This window comes from Xenopus tropicalis, chromosome 2, assembly GCF_000004195.4.
Source record: "Xenopus tropicalis strain Nigerian chromosome 2, UCB_Xtro_10.0, whole genome shotgun sequence".
Classification (NCBI taxonomy): Eukaryota; Metazoa; Chordata; class Amphibia; order Anura; family Pipidae; genus Xenopus; species Xenopus tropicalis.
This window is the reverse complement of record NC_030678.2, coordinates 49045822-49068960: the sequence shown is the minus strand read 5'-3', so window position 1 is coordinate 49068960 and position 23139 is coordinate 49045822. Positions and strand designations below refer to the sequence as shown.

At 38.9% G+C, this 23139-nt stretch overlaps 1 protein-coding gene across 1 annotated transcript in view; it reads right to left on the bottom strand.

Annotated features, from left to right (window-relative positions):
- Positions 1 to 22924, bottom strand: part of pitpnm3 (PITPNM family member 3) — a 269381-nt gene extending 246457 nt beyond the window's left edge. The window contains exon 1 of the mRNA XM_031896774.1: positions 22772 to 22924. Within this exon, the coding sequence (XP_031752634.1) occupies positions 22772 to 22793 (22 nt within the window). The 5' untranslated portion in view covers positions 22794 to 22924. The remainder of the gene's footprint in view (positions 1 to 22771) is intronic.
- Between the last annotated feature and the right edge of the window lie 215 nt (positions 22925 to 23139).

The following is a 23139-nucleotide window of genomic DNA, read 5'->3' as shown; positions in this document are numbered from 1 at the left end:
CGCCGAAAAAAATCGCAAAAAATACGAAAATGTCGCAAAATGTTCGTTTTCCAATCGGAATTTTTCCAATTCGGATTCGAATTCGTGGGTTAGTAAATCAGCCCCATAGTGTATCAAATTCTAACAATTGCTCTACAACAGTTCAAATTCAGGGAACATGCTGAAGCACACCCATGCCTTGCTAAAGGAAACAGATATCAGTAAACAAGCTCTCTGCCTCACACTGCCCAGCCACACTGGGACAATACCCTTGTCTTATTGTATAATGTGCTATGGATGCTATTATCCACTGTCTCATTGTGCAATCTGGCAAAGTCGCTTCTGCCGACTACATAATGTGCTGGAATTACCATTACCCTATTCTCAGTCTATAATGTGTCAGGCTGTTAGTAGTCACCCTCTGCCTGGCCAAGAGAATATTCACTAATTAGACTTCTCGGGCCTGCAGAATGCACCTTGACGGAGAAAACATACAGTATGTTCTTTAATATAGTGCAAGGTGCAAATCACAGATATACCCCATATCCAAGTGCTTCTTGAACAAAGAATTAATTCATTACCCCTTATGACTCCACCACAAGGATGTTTCTATCACATAAAATAAATGAGGCAAAACGTGTTTCTGTCACCAAGTCCAAAAAGTATATTAAGTTTCAAAGATAGACATACGCAAACCAGAATTAATAGGGTTTCAACATTTTCCAATTCATTTTACACATCTCTAGTCCCAATGTCCCCACAGAAAAACCTTCCCCATTATCAGTTCTGTCCCACAAGATTACGTTATACTTTAACTCCCTCTGTTATTGGAATAGCTGCCAGCACCCATGGAACTGCATTACATTTCTCAGACTGACAGGTAAATTGCAGACTGGTTTGCACCCCAAGGGCACATAAAGTCAGAACACTGAACACTCTGACTCTGACAACGTTTAAAAATGTATAAACATTATAAATATTTTACAAAAAAGGCATCCAAGAGATGCCAGATAAAGAGCTTGCATATTGCTTTTAGTTCTTCTTCTGCGCTTTGAGTATTAGGCCATTATAGTTCCACCTCTTGATTTGCATTCATTTCCACTCACAGCATTAAGCCCTTGTCCTCTGAATATTTTATATCACTCAACACTTTTCTCCATTAAAGGTTTTTTTTTCTGCCCGTAGGACAAGGAATAGATGTCCCTTCTAAGGTTACTGCTTTCTGAGCCAGAGACTACCTGACACCTGTTTCTGTTACGGTTAGCATTTAGCTGGACTTCGGAAGTAAAAAAGTTTGTTGTGGATTTGCATTAAACAAAAAAATCACATAAATGAGGAGGAAAAAGGCGACTGAATGGCAGTGTTATAGTTACATGCCTCATATACTATTAACCCTGTTACGTTGTTAAGGGCCCTTCAGACCAGCAGATCAACAGGTTACTGGCCTGCCTATGGAGCACTTGGGGCTGCCTGCACTCATGTATCTATGGGGCAATCCTGCGTCCATAGGCCCATAGAATGATTCAATTGTTCACCAGGCGTGCTAAGTACAGTTGTTCATAGCAACCAGTCAGGTGTTGGCTTTTATTTTCTAACTTGTAGTAGAATGATCAAAACGAATTTCTGGTTCCCACTAGCAACTGCACTTTAACATTTATTTATGTTCATAAATCAGGCCCACTGTGTAATAGAATAAAAAATCTACCATAAGTAGAGTTGCTACCTGGATGGTTTTGACTGAGCTAGCCGGCATATTACCATTAGTAATGCTTTGTTACAAATTACCTACCTATAGATCCTTCCCTGCTGCCGATCACACCTTATAAACAGAGTTTCCACCTCTGCCCATCCCATTTTCCCACTCCCATCCACCCATTCCCCCACCCAGTTCGCCCATTTCCTCCACCCTGTTACATCATTGCCCCATCCCCAAGCAACGTCACTGCCCCCCCCAACCCTAGCAGACCTTTAATACCCATAAACCATGACATAGTATATTTATCAGGCAAGAGGTCACGGACAGAATTTTCAGTTAGCACAAGATGTTGGTTCCATTTTATGATGTAAAAGTTAGCGTCACCAAATGGCAGGACTTACTTAGAGCGTCCCACAGACAGTTCATGTGCAGCAAAGCTACAGATATGCTGTATACTAAAATCCTTGATGTTATTGTTCCTCAAGGTTGCACAGATCCAGAGGGGCTGATAGTTCTGTAAGAGTTTAAAAGGCCTTAACGGGAGGGATGTTGGTCTTTGGACCTCCCTTCATTTTGCCTGTTGCTTCCTCTTCCTACATCACCAGAAAACTACTCAGTCATTCACAACCCCCCCTGGAACATACCTTTCCCCAGAAACAGGATTTGGTTTCATCCCTTTGTCTGATAACCTTTCTGAACAATCTAACCCTGTATATCCTATAACATATGGCGCTAAATCCCCCACATGAAATAAAGTTTTACCTTTAATACAGGATAACTAGGAACAGAAAACAAGCCAGTGACACCATCAGATTCTTCCCTACTGTAAATGTACAGCTTTGTTGTGGCAGATATGGTTCAGCCACATTTGCATTGTACATTCTACACTGGGAAAATTGTTATAGAGTTGCAGTCTTTTTATCCATGGTCATTTTTGCACTTTACTGCCACTTAGGCATAAAAAAACAAGATAAGTCAAGCTGGCTAAAAATTGTATATTTGCATATGATGCCAAAAGGAGCTGATGGGCATTTTAGAAAAATAAACAACTAGAGCACACTGCACATACCTAAAAATAGAAATCTACAGAAATCAACATTCCTGCCAGGTGCTCATATTGGATCATAGCTGCTGCCAACCTAGGTGCCAGATTTATTGCATCAAAACAAAAATTTGTTCCATATCTACATTTATGATAAGGCATATACAGATATAATAAGATCTCCATTTGGATTTATTCATAATAGGAAATGCACAACTGCTGTCCATCATTTAAGTACCAGTTCTTCTATAACTTATGAATAAAAGATGCCCCTCTTATAACCATTCATACACAAGAGTAAAGCTGACCTAATGAGGTCCAGAGTTGCCATGGGTTCTTTTTATAATTTCACTTAATTGGGGCTCATTTATAAACACTGCAATTTTGCACCTGGGCAGTAACCCATAGCAACCAATCAGAAATTAGCTTTTTTAGCCAGCTGCAAGTAGCACGTAAAATCAACCATCTGACTGGTTGCTTTGGGTAACTGCCCAGGAGCATATTTACTCAGTATTTATAAATGACCCCCAATGTGTATTCAGCACACATGTTTTACATTAAGGGGCCTATTTATTATGCTGTCTAAAATGAAATTCACTCAAAAAAGCTGTGCAAAATAAATGGCAATTTTTTTTTATTTCTTTATTGTACGCAAGTTGCAGAGGAAGAAAAAATGCTATTTTTTACATGGCGAAGCATATTAAGTAGGCCCCTTAGAGTTGTGAATGTCACAATGGCACAAAGCTTAATCCATTTAGTAGTGAAAGTGCATCATAGAGCAGCACTAAATATCAGCAATATGAAGCACAGTCACGACCCAGTTGTTTGCCTGCCATGGGCCATGCCACTTCTGTATTGCCTGCACTTCACTCAGGGGGGTAACACAGCTGTGGGTGTCAATGTAAAGATCCTAATGGGGGCTTTTAAAGTAGAACTGTTACAAGGTAATGGATGAGATTACATGTTGCCTTAATGACAGATGTTAATAGGCCTTTAGTTACACTTGAAGGGAAGGTTTTACTAAGAATTAATTTAATGGAATGCAAATTCATCTCCTTAAGATATTCAGTAGGAATATTCAATTAGGCCTCCAGTACTTTACAGTTTAACCCCTCAGTGGACATCTCAGTTTCTGAAAGTGTCCCATGCAAAGGTTTGGATTTTTTTGCTATAGTTAAAGTGGTTTTTAAGTGGATGTATAAATGGCTGCCATTTGTTATTCTACAGTCCCTTTTTAAAATTAAAAATCTGGGAACCCCTAATAGGGCATCTAAATCACTGCAATAAATGTAGCAATTAGGCAGATTTGTGTTTGACTGTGAGTTGTCAGGGTGGGATAAAACGGCTCACACACTGTGTTCAGCTGCAACCATGGCCAAAAACTGTTGTTCTGTTATGTATCCTCATTCTGATTTTTTTTCCCTTCAAATGGACAGATATACCTCTTAAAATTCTACATTTTTCATATAGTAAAACAATGTGTTGGTGAAACCAATGATGAGAGCTTCAGTCATTCCTAGCCATGATAAGCAAGATAAGATGGGTAATCTAATGTAGGAAGGCAGGCTGTCCTTTCCATATCACACAACCTGTGCAATGCTATGAGATGAGAAATTAATAGCTTTCAAAATGCCTCTGGAAATCCAAAAATGTAGCTCAGACCAAAGTATGACAACATAGACACTATGGTGATAACCAATGGAGATAATGGAATGAACATTGTTTAGAATTGGTAAATGATCACAGAGAAGATTTCAGAATACTATTTGGCTCATATCCTTAGATACTGGCAGTATTTACTAGTCACCTGTTTAAAAGCTTCCAAGCCATCAGGTCCTGACTGGCAATTTGTGGATTCTGGCAAATGCCAGAAGGGCTGCTGTAAGATGCCACAAACAGTTACTATTAAGTGGGCTGGTGGGGACTGTTTGGGCCCTGTGTACATGAAATTCTAGGGCCTATATTGAATCCCAGTCCATACTTGGTTGCCATGTGAATTTGTTTAAAAATCACCTTCATTTTGCCATATGGAATATCCTCGATGTACCTCCCTCTACTCACGACTATAAGCTCTCTAGCGTAAGTGCTTAGCAGGGGTTTATAATCCTTTGTCTGCGGTACATGATACAACAATAGAAAAAATGTGCACTTTATAAATAAATGATGATCATCATTCAGAAGCAGCTAAAAATAATTGTAGAAATGTATCGTGCACTCAGCACGGAAAGACATTAAAGAAAACTGATTACTGACCTTGTTTTCTGTACAGCTAGCAGAAAATGTTAGAAAGCAGTCTATGCTATATGCCATCTGTAAATGCAAACATGCTTTTATTACTACTTGTGCTTACAACTAAAAGGTGGTAAAGAAGGATACCAGACAAGTTGAAAATAAGTTGAAAAAATGCCTGTGGTGCTTACAAGCATCATCTGTTATAGAAGTGATTTCAAGTTATGACAAAGACATGTCTAAAGGGATACAACTTCAGCTCTAAAGGAACTTGGAAGGAACTTTTTAATTCATCAAGGCATAGGGTGTAATAAACGTTGGAGTGTGTTCACTAGCGGTTGAAGCATAGCAGCCAGGTAACATTTATTGGTCAATTGATTCAAAACACTTAACTTATAGCTAGAGGTTACTACTCCTGGTGCAAATGGGAAATTCAGCCATTCTCTTCACTGGTTGACACAGATTTGCTGCATCTAAATACAACCTAACCTGTGGATCATTTGTAGAGAAAGCGGCTGTACAGAACCCTTTCAATAAATTAGGCCAATGTGTCTATTAGAAATGCAGTTAGTTAATTACACATATATCTTTGAGTTTTTTAGTGTCTGCTGCCTTCACTCCATAGGTCGGTTTGGGAATCCCATATGTAAACAAGAATCATGAGGGAGAATCATGCCAGAAACCCTAGCCGAGAGCATATCTTAGCGATTATTTGGAACCTCCTGAAGTCTTTTATGCTTGCCTTGCACTCCCAACTCTTTTTACATTTGAATGTGGCTCATGGGTAAAAAAGTTTGGGACCCCTGACATAGACTGTGTGGCTGTGGCTATGAATGTAATATAGTCACCTTGCTAATTTCAAGATACACAAGTTCTAACCAACCTGTTATTTTCATGATGTATTGAACTGTTTGTTTGTATTTAATTGTGCGAGCGCGATAACAACAGATACCCAAGCCCTGTAATTCTCAGGGATCCAAATATGACCAGAAAATGGTCTCCGATATTCATTTATCAACAAAACACTTCACATTTTCCCCTGTCTTCCAGCGTAGACAGTGCTAACATCTCATCATATGGTAACTATGTCTCTTTTACTGATTAAGGAAATCATTTCAAATCAACCAGGAACTGACATTTCCATTCCCTGTTTTACACAGAAGACAAAGCATGTCTTGCAAAGAAAACCAGAAGCAGTAAATATCTTCAAGGGGTGAGCTGATCAATGCAGAGCATAATTACCTTTCCAAATTAACAGTGTACTGGGTAGCCACAAACTGTTTTCATCTTTAATAGCTGCTAAGTGGTCATAATTAAATGCTTTACACCACAAAGGGAGAAATGCGCAGAGAAGGGAGGCTGCTGTATCTGCTGCTCACAATGTGCAGGGTCACAAGTTGCTCTATATGGGTACTGTACAGAGGGGAAAAAGGAACCCATCTCTGAGCAATCACAACCTTACCTATATTAAATTATCAAATGGAACTTTCTTCAGCCTGAGAGCATTTAGTTATAGCAACCAGTACCTATTGCAGGAGCTCATCTTAAAGGGGTTCCATCATCATTAACATTAGATTAGAAGCAATACGTGCAGACTAAGTGCCAGACAATTACATTTACAGTGGAAAAGCAATCAATTTGCGCCAAAACAATTTCCCTTACTCTGGAATTATTACACAAATGATGCACTGTGGGAAAAAACATGTTAATATTCATCTAAAATTGCACTTTGCACACTGTAGGTGCATTTATAAATTTGCACATTTGTGCATTTATTGATGCAAGTCCTTGTGGGAACCACATTAAAGGTGGTGGTAGCCCCCAATAAAAATGGCGCACCTGTGCACCATTTGCAAAAAGAGGTGGGAGAGAGCCAGCAGCAACTGAGCACAACACTTCAGAAGTTCAAGGAGAAGCTTTAGACATAAGTTCCGGAACAGCATCAATTCATTTTAATGCAACCACAATTTTCGAGCATGTGTTTCCTTAGTTTTACTAAAAGTTAATTGTTCTGCCCTATTTTATGCAATAAAAAACTGATGATAATGAGATGGATGAACCCCATTTTCCCCTACACTCCCTTTCATCAAGCTGACATACAGTATATTGCAAGAGGTTTACCTGGGAAGTTTGAAAAAATTTGGCTTCTCTGGTTGGAAGCCAATCCAGATGTGGTGCTGCCTGACTCCCAGGAACCACCCTCCCATCTTACCTACTACAAAGGTGTTATTGTATGGTATTTGATCCTCATAACCCTTTATTATGCAGGTGAATATGTATATGGAATGAAGTTTGTTGATCACTCAAAACATGGACAACAATGCTGTAAGGTTGGGTTGTTTTGTTTGTAAAATGTTAAATGTTGAAAAAAGTCTTAAATAAATACCTTAAAAAAAGTGAATTGCTGTTTTTTATTAAAGGTATTTGCAGCAGTATAAATGCAATCATGTGTAAATTGCTATATATATACCTTTGGTTACTGATGCTTGTAGTAGGTGTAAGGCTAGTTTAGTTATTACAATATTACAAGGCAGAACTTGTGTAATATGGTTATAATCATATACATGTACTGCAGTCAAACTCACCATTTACTACTACTTTAGAACTGTGCTTGCTTACAGCTGCCTCCTAGCAAATCCCTATATGTCTATAAACCAGCTCCTCTCTTAGTTTCTATGTAGGGCTGGTAATTAATATATTTATAGCAAGCTCTAACTTTACCCATTACACTGAAGTCTTTGGAAATCATCCCATACTTTCTAAATGAACTTTTTTAGAATCTAATCCCATTATCAAATTTGGCTAACATCTTCGCTCATCTTTTTTATACCAAATTATGTTTTTAATGTCTTCTATTTTAGTGTTTTTATGCTGCACTTTGGAGAGCTAACCATGTATTTTTTTTAATTATTTGATTATTATTTGATTTAGTATATCATAGCTCTGAATATGTAGACAACAACAGCAGCAGCAGGAGTGTGTATAGTGGGGTTTCGTATTAAGAGTAAAGGAAAGCAGGTATAGAATGTCTTAAATTAACATCTTTTGAACAGTCAGGCAAATTGATATATCAGTGAAATGCATTAGGCAGCGCTCAGTTCAAGACAGGCAGACGGGGGGAGGCACATTGGTGTCAGAGAAGTCAGAGGAATTGTGGGGGAGAATGAACCCTTTATCACACTGGTAAAAGGGGCTAAATAAGAGCAGGTTATAAGAGGTCTCCACACACAGCAATTTGCAAACTTAATAAAACTCGTATCGGCAAAACAAATTTTCAGACTTAAAATTCACATGTTATTCACATTATTTGCAATCTAATAATCTTCATTAGACTGTTATTGCATTGTGACTATTGAGGCTTGCTTGAGGGTGGCATAAACTTTTGGTGCAAACATAACTTTTTCAGTTAGTTTTATTATAAACACTGGTACAAACATTAACAGTCGCAATCTTTCTTCCACTGGCAGAAGTGGTCACTAAACAGCTCCCGGGTTCAATAAAGCTATATTAAATTTATGCAGGAAAATGTATTCAAGTCAACCATTTTTGGATATGGAATATTTTTCCATTACTGACTTTTATTAAATTACCTTGTTAGCATCTAGAGGAAATATTTAGCCACTGGAAGTGGAAGAGATATCTTCACATAGTGGGGGAACATACAGTTGTACAAGCAGCAGCAATGCCTCTATAACATTTCTGCCAGGGATAATTAATCAATGCCTAATTATCTCCAGCTGACATATTACACTAAAGGCAGAAAAGTAAACAATACTGAATTAGAGCAAACTATTTCCAATAAAACTGGGCAGCCAGGGTTAAACCCCTGGTGTTTAAAGGAGTGTCACTAAAACCACTACTGAGTCACCCAAAAGTATCATCTGCTGAAACCATGCAATTCACTCATTTTTTCAGAATACCCAAATCTCTAATATCTGAATCTTTAATACAGAGATTTAGTGTAACTCATAAACGTCTACATTATCCAGAACAAACTGCTCTTACAATAATGGATGTGCTTGATACCGGCCTTGTGTTGGCATGGGTCATGGCCCTCCTTGGTATTCAATTGTTCTGTCCATATTTCAAATGCTGACTTTATCGAGACTGTTCATTCTAGCATGAGCTGTCAGTTCTCCCTCTACACTCTGCTTTTCTCCTCATTTATACCTGATGGCTTTCTTTCCAGGGATTTATTGAGATTAAAGGTAAACCAAGTCGAGTCCTTGGTCTATAAGACTCTGCTAGATATAATATCACTACTAATTCACCCATTGTTTTTATGTTTGCCTTTCCTGCAGGTCTACTTGTTCTTGTGGAATTATCTGTTTCATTTTACTACTAATAAAAGCCTATTGCACACTGAAAGGTTTTGAGCAGGAATCAAAAGAATCAGATTTTTTGGTAAGGTATGGAATTTTTATGCCTACTATTTTCTACCAAGGGACATTGGTAATCCAGACAGTGTACAATGATTTGTTCTATGTGTGTTGACATTTAAACTACTCTCTCATGGAAAATCAGGCAGAGGTGTGAGTGACAGACTGCAATATGAAGAGGAGAGGCAAAATGCAAAAAAGTGGCAACATTTGCAGCCAATCACAGGAGACCTTGCTAAGGGCAAAGGTGTCAAGTACATTCCTCTGAAGTGGTGGGTTAAATAAAGGTCTGATGGAACTCCTCCCCCCACCATTCTGTCATTCTGTAAAATGTATAATGTAAAATATATCATTTTAGTTACTATATATTAATATGTTAATATCTTTACACCATCTTAAAAGGCACCCACACTAAGTTCATAGCAAGGAATTTAGGGCAAGTTCAAGCCAACCAATTGCCAAGAGAGACAAGTCAGAACAGTAAAATGCCCCTACCAGCACATCCCTATTTATACAACATTTATGCAAAGGATAAGCAAACTATAAGCCCTTTACTTAACACCGTTTATGGCAGGGGTTAAGTAAATGACATGTAATGCTTCCTTCATCTGTGCTGCATAAAGCTTTTACCAGTAATATTATTTAAACCTATGACATATTTTTTTATTCATATTACTTACTTACCTATGACATACTGGTATTTTTTATATTCGTATTATTGTATAAGCTTGCACGTTGTTTGGTATAGAATTGACCCAACATTCCATGAAGATTTTCTCCATGTTGTTCAAGTTAAACAGATGTTTTTTGTGCACCTCTTTTGTGCATCATTGAAGAGCATTCACCTTTTTGTTCCTGAGCCACTCCAGTGTTACATGGAATCATTGTTTAGGCAAAGCTTCCATATATTCACAAAGTACCTCTAGCAGTGTATCCCTATATTTTGCATCGTCATTCTGCCTTCTGTTTTTGGCAAAATACTGTAGGTATGATGTTTTATGAGGTGTGTCCATGGTTAGATTTACACAACATATTTTGCTTTAAAGTTTGGCCAGAAATTCTATGTTGATCTAATCTGACCACAAAACCACCACAGCCTCACATGGTCCTTATTAAGTAATGGTTTCTTTCGTGACGCCATCCCATACAGGGCAGTGTTATTGTCTATCTTTACTTCAGACTCATCTACTGAACTCTGTACCATATCAAACTAATTGCTGGCCCCTCACTGGTCTGATCGGGCTCATTTATAAACCAACTGTAGCAACCAATCAGTGATTACTAGTGACGAGCAAATGTTTTCGCCAGGCATGGATTCACTGCAAAATTCCGTATTTTGACATAGGCGTTTGCATTACTCAATCTCAAAAGCTTCCCATATACGCATCACTATAACTGTCTGTGGGCTCCGAATTATCATCCTGACCATTTTCGTACCATGGTGATCGGTCCTTAAATCAGTCGGACAGGTTAGAAAATTTTGGTCAGATAACGATAATATCTGTGCATCTATTGTGTACTTGACAATATCCTTGGGGGACCTACAATGTATTTCCAGGAAATTACTTACATATAATTATTGTCTAGCAATATTGTATGGTGTAATGGTTCCGCAATGCGTGCGTATGTAAACAGTATAATTTAGGACTTTTCTACAAAAAGAAGATTTTGGCCATTCTTTTTTTTTTAGTAGAAAAATGATTTTCATTTTATTGTTTTTCATATGTTACATGTCAGCATCACTTTAAGCTCCTTTTGCTCATCACTAAAATGCATTGGGTTTTTTGGCCTTTTAAATTGTATAAATGTGTTATGAGAATACACATGGCATTATAACCACCTCTACCTATTGACCACCTATTCCATTAAATCAGAAAGTTACTTAAAAATAACATTACAAGTGGCCTTGTATAGTTGTTTGCACTCAAGGCAACAGTGACCTTCTGTGTAACAGAAAGTGCAATTCTCCCATTAACCATTTGTCTTTTAAGGATGACAGCGGCAAGCAGTGTGCTATGAAATGTACTGTAGCTTAACATTTCCAGACTTGAGTGCTCTGACTTCATGCCAAATAAACCACACAAACACACACCCTTTTGCCTAATAAAACTCGTTTTGTAGCATACCTTCTGTGTTTTTACTTTGCTTGTGTTTGGCTGCAGTGATTTGAGGGATCATTGTGTTTTTGTTTGAGGCTTTTTAGATAATACTTTTTTTTGTTTGATTATAAGCCCCAGTACAAGTTCATGTTATCGATGTAACATTAGTTATAATAACTACAGGCATTCTTGTGACTGAAGACTCTAAATGCAGGGTTGATATGGGCCAACGGGGCACCACGAAAAAAACACAGTGCTCCCCTGCTCCCCACCTCCCTCCCCCAATCGTGCCAAAGAACGTACACGTGCTCAGGGGTAGGCCCAGCACACCCCAGTCTGACACTGACTAAATGCAGTTTTTTGTTATTGACATGCTTATCTGTGCATCAGCTACTGGTTACATGGTGCTACCCCTGTCTGGTAGGATAACACTCGAGTCATCTACTAGCTTTTAGCAGTACACAGAGCCCTGCACCAACTCCCTTACCCTGAGGGTTGAGGTGCAGCCTTTTTTAAATAGGTTTAGGCTAGATATACAGTGTTTTCCATTAATGGAATGCCTTCAGCACAGCAGAGGGCAATGCACTACATTGCAAAAGTATGTGGACACAGTTCTAATTAGTAGAATTGGCTATTTAGGCCAAGGCCATCCTTGTGGACACAGGTGCCACTACATCATAATATAATATTCTTGACATTTCTGTACTTCCTATCCCTTTGGTGAATGTCCCTTACTGCTTTAGCAGTATTACAGTCCCATGCACAAAGTAAGGTCTAAACAAAATCTGATTTTAGAGATGGAAAATAAAGAACTTCTCAACCCAAATGAACATCTGGAATCTCCTTCTAATGAAAATAGGGTAAAGGCTCTTTTAGCAACAAAGAGAGGACCCATGTCATATTATTTGGCCAAATAATGTAGCACCGTTCTCACAGTTTGTAAAAAAAAAAACTGCTTTAGGCAGAACATTAACCTTCCTAATCCTCCTTAAAATTATGAGGCTGATTTATTAAAAATCGAACTGGGGAATCTAGGAACATTACTAGCAGTTATCGCTAGTCAAATTTTACATGAGTTGATAAATAAGCTCCTTTCATAAATCCAACCATGGTCTGAAACTACATTGCACTTTCCATTCTTGCTGTACATCCTCTTGTTTCTCCAACTGAGGGCTTTTTTATACACGTTTTACACTGCTTGGGGAATTGTAATTGAACCCCTATATACAGTATATATTCCATTCACGTATGAAGTAATCAACCTGAAAATTAACCTTTGCAGGTAGAGTGCTAAACCGTGAATAGACCCAATCTGCAGTGGGTCACAACATGTATTTTTGTTATTTTGTTTCTACAACTGGAGACATTAAAGCACTATTAAAGCTTTAATCTCCTTTTTTTCTGTTCTGTTTTGGTCTGTTTTGTGTGATACAATGTTGTCTAATATGTGTATGCCATCCCTGAATTTGCAGCTGATGTACTAGTTGTTCTGGACTTTAGGTTAGGCTGAGGCTTATTTGAATCGTCTCCATAATTAACAAGGTAATGTAAAAAAATTTAAAAATGTAAATGTCAATGTGAAAATGTATGCCTTGTGCAACCACTTCAAACAGTGGAAGAAAGATTGCAAATGTTATAGTTTGCACCAATGCACAATGTATGTAATTGAAAAAGATATGTTTGCTCCAAAAGACTATGCCACCTTCAAGCATACTCTAAAAGTGTGAAATATGCAGTTAAAACCACAATGCAATAAAAAGCTAAAGAGGAATATTACAGTGTGATTTTTTTTGTTTTTCTTATTTGTGCAATTTTTTTTTGTTACAGACCTTTATTACATTCCCCATTAATGTTTATTATTGGATTTTGTCTGCCTATGAATAATTCCTCATGTGGGTGAGAAGTATGGCAGCTTATGATAGAGTGGCTATCCTTCAGAACAGAACTCCTGTGAAATACATTTTTTTAGTGCAATGGAACTTGCATGGCTTTTTCACAGGCATTCATTCAGTGGCATAACTAGAAGTTACTGGGACCCACATTTAATTCAATTTAGGGCCCCAAAACAGGGCCGTATTTAAATATAAGAACTCAAGGGCATGTGCCTATGGTGGAAGCCTTGGGGGCAGCCCTTGGGTGCCTATATAATCTAAAAAAAGATTAAGACATTTTACGAAAAATTAAAAATAAACTCCCCAGCCACTGCAAGATACTTCTGTGTAAATCCAGCAGCATAGGTGGGGGGGATGAAGGGTCGGAGGAGAACGTGATGTCACATGGATGAAGTAACGTTGCTTGTAGAGGAAGTGGCATCACGTGCAGCTGTGCGCGTGACATCACTTACGTCAGCTGGGGGGAGCACTGGTTGGTCCGGACCTAAATACAACACTGCCCCCAAGACATTGGTAAGTCAACCTACTCTACCAAGATATATAGACATTTCTAATTATTTAGGGCCTTATTGGGCCCTCTACACTACTGGGCCCCACTGCAGTCACAGGGCCTGCTTCTTTTGTAAGTTGTGGCCTTCTTTGCCCATATACATTGCATTATATCTAAATGCAAAAATGCAGATATGGACTGAATTCTGGGCAGAGAAACACACTCTCAGGTAATGTGTACTTATGGCAGAAATAATTAAGGAAAAGTTGAAATGATAAATATGGTATTCTCCCTTAAATTTCTCTAATAACTGCACATAACTAGCATTCCTTGAGTAACCGGTTTACCAGATGTTTATGTGAGAAGCCTAACAGGAAGCTGAGGTTCACACCCAAACTGAATTGTTGCAGTGACTGTCTTGTAACAACAAGATCCAACCTAGCCTGAAACATTCAGTATTGTGTGTGGATTCTCTGTGTGTAACAGGTATACAGTGTGTGAATAGCAATAGTTTAATGTTTAACTCAATCCCCATTAACAAGGTTAACGTGTAAGTGACAAATAGCAGCATAATACATGAGGATAAATGGTTGGTAATATTTTGACTATGGGTAGAAAAGCATTCGAGGAGATTAGTCGCCGCCACTAGAAGAGAAATCTCCTTGTGTGTCATTGCCATTTAAGTTATTAGTAAATGTTTCTGCGCTGCTGGCACTATCTTGCATCCTTCTTCGCGGGTCTTGCTAACACGCTGGTTTCTTCTACATTGTCAGAACCGCCAGGGATGAGAAGGGGAATGTAAAAGGACAGACAAATCCTGTTTTCAGCAACAATGGCATTACAAATAACTATAAAGCCACTAAAAAGGAAACAATTACAATTTCTTACATTAGACAAAAAGTTATTTTTTGGTTTACACGACCTATAATTCATCCAGTACATATAGGTAGCTTTCTGCTGGTGGTTGTGCTCTGTTAAACCTACAATCAAACACCATTCCCAACTACAATTACAACTATTTTGGTGCATTGTGAGCCATGGACATTTGTCCCTAGTTATTTCCCTAGTGATCCCCTAGTGATACATTCACACTACTTTTCCTGAATAGACATGAGGTCACATAGAGATCATTTTGGCCTCACAGTTGAAGCTCTGGAACCACTTTCTCCTGTGTGCCTGTTGCACTGGTTTTCCTGCTTGCTTTATTGTACAGAGCTGTGGAAAATGCTGCTTTATAAATAAACTGTGCTAATAATAATAGTAATACAGAGGAAATGGAGCAGTGAGATAGAGCTGTGCTCAGGCTTCTGCAACTGACAAGAATCTTGAATAAACAAACTGTTTTCCTTTGCTGAGAACTCAAGCTGAATATTAGAAAATTTATAGGAATTGTTTTAATGCACACTTTTTTAAAATCCCCTTGAAATCATGCTGCTAAATATCCAGTTACATTGACACAAGGGGCTAAAATGGCAATCTGTGTCTGCATGGAGCAATGCTATGCTAAAGGTTACATCTAGACATGTATATGTATATATTCCTGGGTGAAAGTACAGACCTGTGATTTGGGTTACCACTCATCCCATTTTTAACTGGACAGCCCAGTTTTTCAAGGAGGTATCCAGTCCAAAACCTTCTGCCTTGTTTTAAACAACATGAAAACCGGGCATTAATCCAGCCAATCGCACAGGAGAAGCGCACTGGCCCATGACGATTACCATCTGTCCCCGACATCACTGTTCCTGCCCCTGACGTCACTGTTCCCGATGTTTATGGGCAAAGGGGGGGTGGGATGTAGGGGTATGGGGTTTTTTTTTTAGATACAGTTGCAAAAGCTCTGATACCCTGCTTTTTCCAGCTTTCAGCATATGCAATAATTAGATGCACCTTGACTATCATGCTGTCACAATAACATAAGAATTAACACCTTCCAATAAGTTATTAAAACAAATAATATGTGTGGCCGGTAATAGTTGCTATGACCAGCCATACAACGCCCCTCATCATTAAATTCCAATAACCGACTGTCCCCAAAGAGTGCATCACTGAGAGTTGAAATACCACAGGAAACCTATAGAAGTCTGAGCTCAATATTTAATAAATCTGCCCTATTGGGTCAGCAAAAGTGCAAAGCCCATACTGTCTGATACTCATCCCCAATATACTAATCAGCAATACACTTTTGGGAATAGTGGGACTGATTTACTTAGATATGCGCTAAATTGACCAGTCCATTTCATCACAGCAATCAGCAGTTCCTATAGCCAACTATCTTTGGGCTGCTTAGCACCTATGTTTGTAAATGATGCCTTTTGTCAGATGAAGTGCTCAGGTATGATTGCCTTTATTTTATTATTTCCAGTTTTCAGAACCCAGGACCAGACCAGCCAGGCTGTCTAACTCAAAACCAGGTAGATGTCATCCTAAATACAAGAACTAGTGAGGTTTAGTTTAGATTTATAAATAAATGTTAATAATAATAATAATTATATTGCTGGTATGTCTGGCACTGATGTCCTTAAACCTTTGGTGCAAGATGCAGCCCTGGGCTTCCTTTTGTACAATATGTATTTAGACCCATCAGGCAATGTATTGTACTTCAGCTTCTATAAAGTTGTTTTTTAACTTTAGTATCAAATCTATGTAGGTGCAGGGAATAATATACTGTAGTTCAGTGCTGTCCAACTTCTACGGTGCCGAGGGCCGGAATTTCTCTAGCATACATGGTGGAGGGCCGCTAATGGAAGCCAGTTTTGACCACTCCCCTTTTTGAAACCACACCCACTTCAAACCACACCTATTTTATCACAATGGTGGTAGCACAGCAAAATCCCAAATGCTTGGTCCTTACTGTGGGGATATCAACCATCATTCATTTGTGAAAGAATTATGTCATATTAAGATATACCCTTAAATTCCATATGCCTCTTCCTCCCCTGTGGATAGCAGAGCAACCCCCAGTACATAATTACACACCTTAGGGACCATTTAATGGCTATTTCCAACTGCTAACAAACTCCCACAACAAACCCCTGCCAGGTTCACCTCCCACAAGCAGCATAGGACAGGCAGAGTACGGCACACACAGGCAGCACTCTGCCTGTCCTATGCTGTCTGTGTGTGCCATACTCTGCCTGTCCTACCCTGCCTGTGTGTGCCATACTCTGCCTTCCCTATGCTGCCTCTGTGTGCCATTCTCTGCCTGCCCTACCCTGACTGTGTTGCCATACTCTGCCTGCCCTTCCCTTCCTGTGTGTGCCATACTCTGCCTGCCCTACCCTTCCTGTGTGTGCCATACCCTCCTTGACCTATGCTGCCTGTGTGTGCCATACTCTACCTGCCCTATGCTGGCTGTATGTGCCATACTCTGCCTACAGTACCTATGTCTGAGGTGTGAAGACGTGAACAATGGGAGTGATTACAGCCTGAGCCTGAGGTGTGAACACTGCAGGGGGTGAACAATGCAGGTATTAAAAGGTGTGAAAAATACAGGGGATTACATTTTTAAACAATACAGGGGGATTACAGCCTGAATCTGAGGTGAGAACCATGCAGGGGGCCAGTTAATCTCAGTACTGATACCATTTAATGCTTACTCAAAGGTAAGCCATCAAAGCAGCCAGACAGGTGGGGGGCCACACAGAGGGGGGTCGCGGGCCGCATGCGGCCCGCGGGCCGCCAGTTGGACAGCACTGCTGTAGTTCATTAAATGCTGGAACAGCACAAACATCCTATCCCTGACTTAGAACCTACTTATAATTAGACTCATTAATAACATGCGGCTGCTACCACATACAAGTTGTACTTCAATATGCTGAAATATAAAGTTGTCATGTTGTCCCTCTAGTTCTGAGCCAGTAGGAACTGTATAGAGCAAACTGTACCCAAGAAGGCTCCCAAACAAATGCATGAAAAATCTCTGTAATTCTATAACTGTCAAACCCGATCCCAATGGAAATGATCATGGATAGATACTGAAGCATCTTGCAATATCCATCTAAATCATCAAGTTTTAGATTCTGCTGTTGTCATAAGCAGCAGGGAGTAAATCAGCCAGTAACAGGCCTATGCTAAGTGCTGTTTATGGGATTTAAATGTGGGTCCACATTGTAGTGAAAAGAGTTTTTTGCCTGCTGTCTCTAATCATGGCTAAATTGCTGTAGACCTAGCAATGCTCCGGTGCTGATTGATTGGACCGTTGTCCCCTTGTCTTCAGTGTTTATATAATTGCAAAATGCTTTACTATTGATCAGCTTTGCTTACAATTGTTATCACAGTGATTTGTTTTTTATTCTGCTGAAAAGGTAATTTCTTTCTAATTAAAACCAATAGAACCCCTCATTGCAGGTGCAAGCAGCAAATTACTAAATATCAGGTTCTTACATGGCAATTCATATGTCTTCCCTACAGGAAAGCCTGTGCTTTTCCTTACAGAAGGCTGGAAAACGGGCCAAAATCTGCAGCACAAATTCAAGTTTCTCTTACATGTAAGTGCTTGGTTTAACATTAAGGGCTCTGTGTATAAACCTTTTAGGTAGAAATGTTTCCAACAGATTTCAGTGGTTTCTGTCAAGGACTATTTATGGGTCTGTTTATAAAGCACCAGAACATTCCTACTGAAAAAGTTGTAAATGTCAGAATGGAAATTTCAACAAAATAATACGTTACTGAAATTCCATTTCTTGTAAAGCATTAAAATTAGTTTGACAAGAATACTGACGGGTAGGATGTTTTTCTTTTTTTTTTTCCAAAAAGAAGCTCTTAAACCTCCCAGATACAAGGTTAAAAAAAAATGAAATTGTCATTGAAATATCTTTCATATGATAGTAGAAATTTTTTAAAGGGCTCCCAAAAATATGTTTTCATTTGCACAGCAAAGCTGTAGTTGAATTCATAAGAAAACTTGAATCTAAAGGTGGCCATACACATCTTCTTCCGATGGACATTTGAATATCGATTGTATGTTTAAATGCAACAATCTAAAGCTAACATTCAGACTGAAATAGTAGGATGATTGGAGAATGTTGTGAACATGAAATAGTTGGCAGACACCAATCGTATGAAAGTGACTTCCACTGTAGGTTCCCCAAGGACATTGTCAAATACACAATACATGTGCAGGTATTATTGTTATACGACCTACATTTTCTAACCTGTCCAAGCAACTAAATGACCGATCGCAATTGACGATAATTCTGAGCCCACACGAGGCCTGAAAATCATACAAAACTAGGTTTCGTACGGTTTTATCGCTGCATGTTTGGCCAGCTTAGGGATCCATGTAATTGTACAATGTTCAAAAAGTCTAAAAAATAGAAAAAATAAACCTTTACAGGAGAGCATACAATGTACATTATCTCAACTATAATATATATGAGGTATTAATAACTGTAAAATATATCCTTAAAAACTGTGTTTAGTGTCACATGACACTATAATATTGTGTGTAATATAGGAAACAACCTACAATGTAGAAATATAAAAGCTACATTGGTGTTCCATGACCTGTATTTACAGTTGTGTGATTTAATGCCAAATGCTTGCATTTGAATGGACGTGAATGTGGTACTCATTGATGCCTACATTAATGGTTCTAGCATTCAAACCCTGGGACTCCATGTAGTTGCACTATGTGCCATTGCATCCATCTTGCACATTCTGCTGAATACTGTGGCTACTACCGCTAGGGAACCCTGGAGCTGCCCCCACCCTAAATGTGGCAGTGACTCCCACACAACGTTGCATCAATGGGCACAGCAGACTTGCATGCTGATGTTGTTGTAATGCCACACACCAAAATGACACAATCCCCACAACAATTTGCAACCAATTTGCAAACACACACATGGGAACTGCATTGGTCTGTGTAGGCACACTGCCCACAAATGTGGCATGCACAACCTCAATTACGCAGGTAACCTTGGGAAAATGCTGCATTTTAAGTAAAAAAAAGGTCCACTTTGCAAACTGCACTACGCTCTTTTCATGACACGTATCTCTCTTAAAGGGGTGGTTCACATTTAAGTTAACTTTTAAAATGTTATTGAATGCCATTTTCCTAGCAACTTTGCAACTGGTTTTAGTTATTTATTTTATGTTATTTGTTTAAATATTTGCCTTCTCCTTTTCCCAGCTTCAAATGGGGGCCAGTGACCCCAGCTACCACAAACTATTGATCTGTGAGGCTAAAATGTTTTTGTTATTGTTACTTTTTATTCCTTATCTTTCTATGCAGGCACTCTTCTATCCATCTTCCAACCTTTCGTTCAAACCACTGCCTGGTTTCTAGGGTAAATGAGATCCTGGCAACCAGATAGCTGCTATGATTCCAAACTAGAGAAGACCAATTGCAAAATGTCTACATCATATTAAAAGTTCATTTTAAGGGGAACGCCACCCAAACACAACTTTTACTTTTTGAAAAGTAAACATAATTAAGCAACTTTGCAATATACATAAATTAAAAAATATGCAGCCTTTTCATGATTTTTAATGTAATAATATGGTTTGGAACAGTCACCTAAGCCTGACCCCCTGTTCTCCTGCTGATCTGGCTGACACAGAAATTGACTGTCCTCAGCGTACATCATCCAAACCCCACAATTCCCTGCACACATGATGCCAATAAGGAAAGGAACATTGCAGTGCAATGCATTGTGGACTATGTAGTTCCTGCATGCTGTCTGTAAGTTGTGGAGAAGTTGTAACAATTTGTAACATCAATGTTTTAGTCCCTCCTCCCCTGATTTGAAATGATGCAGAAAGACAAGAACATTTTTGCTGTTGGCTTGTAGCATATATAAATTGTATTTATTCATATTTAACTGTGCCCTAGCGACTGCCCTGACAGTAACTTGTAATGTTTCAGAAAAATTATGTTAAACAGATGACGAAATTTTTTTAACTTTGCATCCTAAATACAGTATATTCACACGGGAGGAACAGTCACCTGATTTCCTAACTCAAATAGCCCCCCACGTATCTCCCAACACTATCCTTTCAAATGGAAAAGACATGAATTGTGCAGAGCTGAAATTTCAGCTGAATTTCAGGTGTAATGCAACATGGTCAGTGTTTTGTATCACAGGTCCCACCAAACCTGGGCTATTGAGTGACACAATTGCAATAGAAATGTATCTGCTTCTGAGTTGTGTGCATTTGGCATCATAAGCAACTCACCCACTTGTTTTTATTTTAACTTAATCAACCAATGTAATTTAACAACAGAAAACAGTGATAATAAAGTATATATGTATTTTGCCACAAAACATAATGATAATCATTAATGTCTCTGTGCCTCAAATACCACAGACACACAACTATTGCTGGGAGTATAATAATAAGCTGATAAAACCATTTTAGCAGTAAGGGTTATATTCATAGAGGGGTTCTCTCTTTTATTTATAATCTTCTTTTTAATTTATGAAAAAAATGCCCAGCTATAAAGAATCCATGCAATGTAGCATTGTTATTATAACTCATGTGTTAATATATACTTATTTGTTGCTACAAAGCCTAAAATCTTTGAAAGCACAAAAGTTTTTCTAAAGTTCTACAGCAGCTGCTATATTCCGGCTGAATACAATTTCAATAAGCTGAGTGGATCTCCTTTGACAGAAGTTCTGCAGCATCTTCTGTATGTCAATAAGCAATTTCAATAAGCTGAGTGGATCTTCATTATAGGAGGTTCTGCAGCAGCTGGTGTATATTGTCTGAATGTAATCTTAGTGAGCTGAGTGGATCACCATTGCAGGACGTTCTGCAGCAGCTGTTGTATGGTGATTGTATGCAATAACAATAATCAGATCTCTGTTCAGAAGTAGCTGCTGTAGGTGGATTGGAGACACTCATAGTACGCACCTTAGATCTCCTTTACTGGATATTCTGTTGCTGTTGCTGTGTTCCCAAAAGTCACCTCTAATCGATTCTCCTGCCATCCTGCCAAAACCTAATAACTGCTTCAAATTCCAGACTTCAGTTAGCATCAGACAATCTGCCCTTAAAACTGGACCATGAAATTCAGCTTTAACAGCAGACCAACCACTCATAAAGCCCATAACTGGTTCTGCCTTGTTGAAAATTAGAAGCTATCTACAACTTTCATATTTCTCATATTTTGGCTTCCCTGTGTTTCTGAGGGTTGTAGTTCAACAGCAAGTAAGATCATAAAGCTAGAAATCTCTACTATAATAAACAACTGACCAGTTTACCATACACAAATGAGAGAATGAAACCAATAGGTGGATAAAGGCAGTATACACACATAAAACTTGTACTCGGCAGACAGACTGCAGCAGAACAACAGAAGACAGTGAGTCTCATTGGCTGGAACAGCATTGGTGCTCACAAACCCATGACAAAAACTGTTTGCAAACATTACATAGTAAGCTGTAGGGTGCAATTAATTTACCTTCCACATTTAGCAATCATAACAGGTGGCTAATAATACATTGATCATTTGGCATATTTAAATCATTAAAAAATGTATTTAATTTACAATTAAAATTCCATCCTACTTTTACATCTCATTTTGCAACTAAAGTGATTTTTTTTGGTAATTGTTTTCCCCCTAAACATAAAGTCTATTTGCAGAATAGCAAAACTGCTTGAACATACATTAAAGTGGACCCCGGGGAGACTCATTCAATCAGCAGCAACAGGCTTGGCTCTGCATTCCTACAGTAAGTTGAATTAATTTCATTCAGCCGCTGACTTTGCTGGTAGGTACATTTGTCCTATTGCTGCCCGTGGTTGTGGAGGGTGACAGGGGGTGCAGAGGCTGCTTTCTGTGAAGTCTGGGATCAGCTAAAAAACAGCGTAGACTCCCAGGTTAAAAAGCAGAATGTGCCACTATTAACCCAGTTAGCAAGTGCTGTCATGCATGATGCCCTCTGAGTGTAACACTATCCATGCCACCCAAAACCCAAACAAACTATGCTTGTCAGAGTGCCTGCTGTGCCCTTACCTGTCTGTGGAGCTTGAGCCATGTCCACACACTCCCCCAAGTACTGTCTGCTTGGCTATTCCACTGCCTCCTGGCTTGTCACAGAGTATTCCTTTGCCTGCAGCTGGTCTCTGCTTGGTATTTCATAGCAGTGAAAGCTGCTGTGTGCTTTACTGTAATCCTCCCCCTTTTCCCTTAGTCTTCTTTAGGCATTTATTTAGCTTGGCTGCCTCTAGTGGCCACAATAACCTGGAATTATAAAATTGCTCACAGGCTTGAAGTACTGTACAACTGCACTAAATGCTCTCTGGATCCGTAAAAGAATATGGAAAAAAATGTAAAACCGATTAGAGCAACACAAATAGTCAAGGATCTTTCTAAACTTTAGC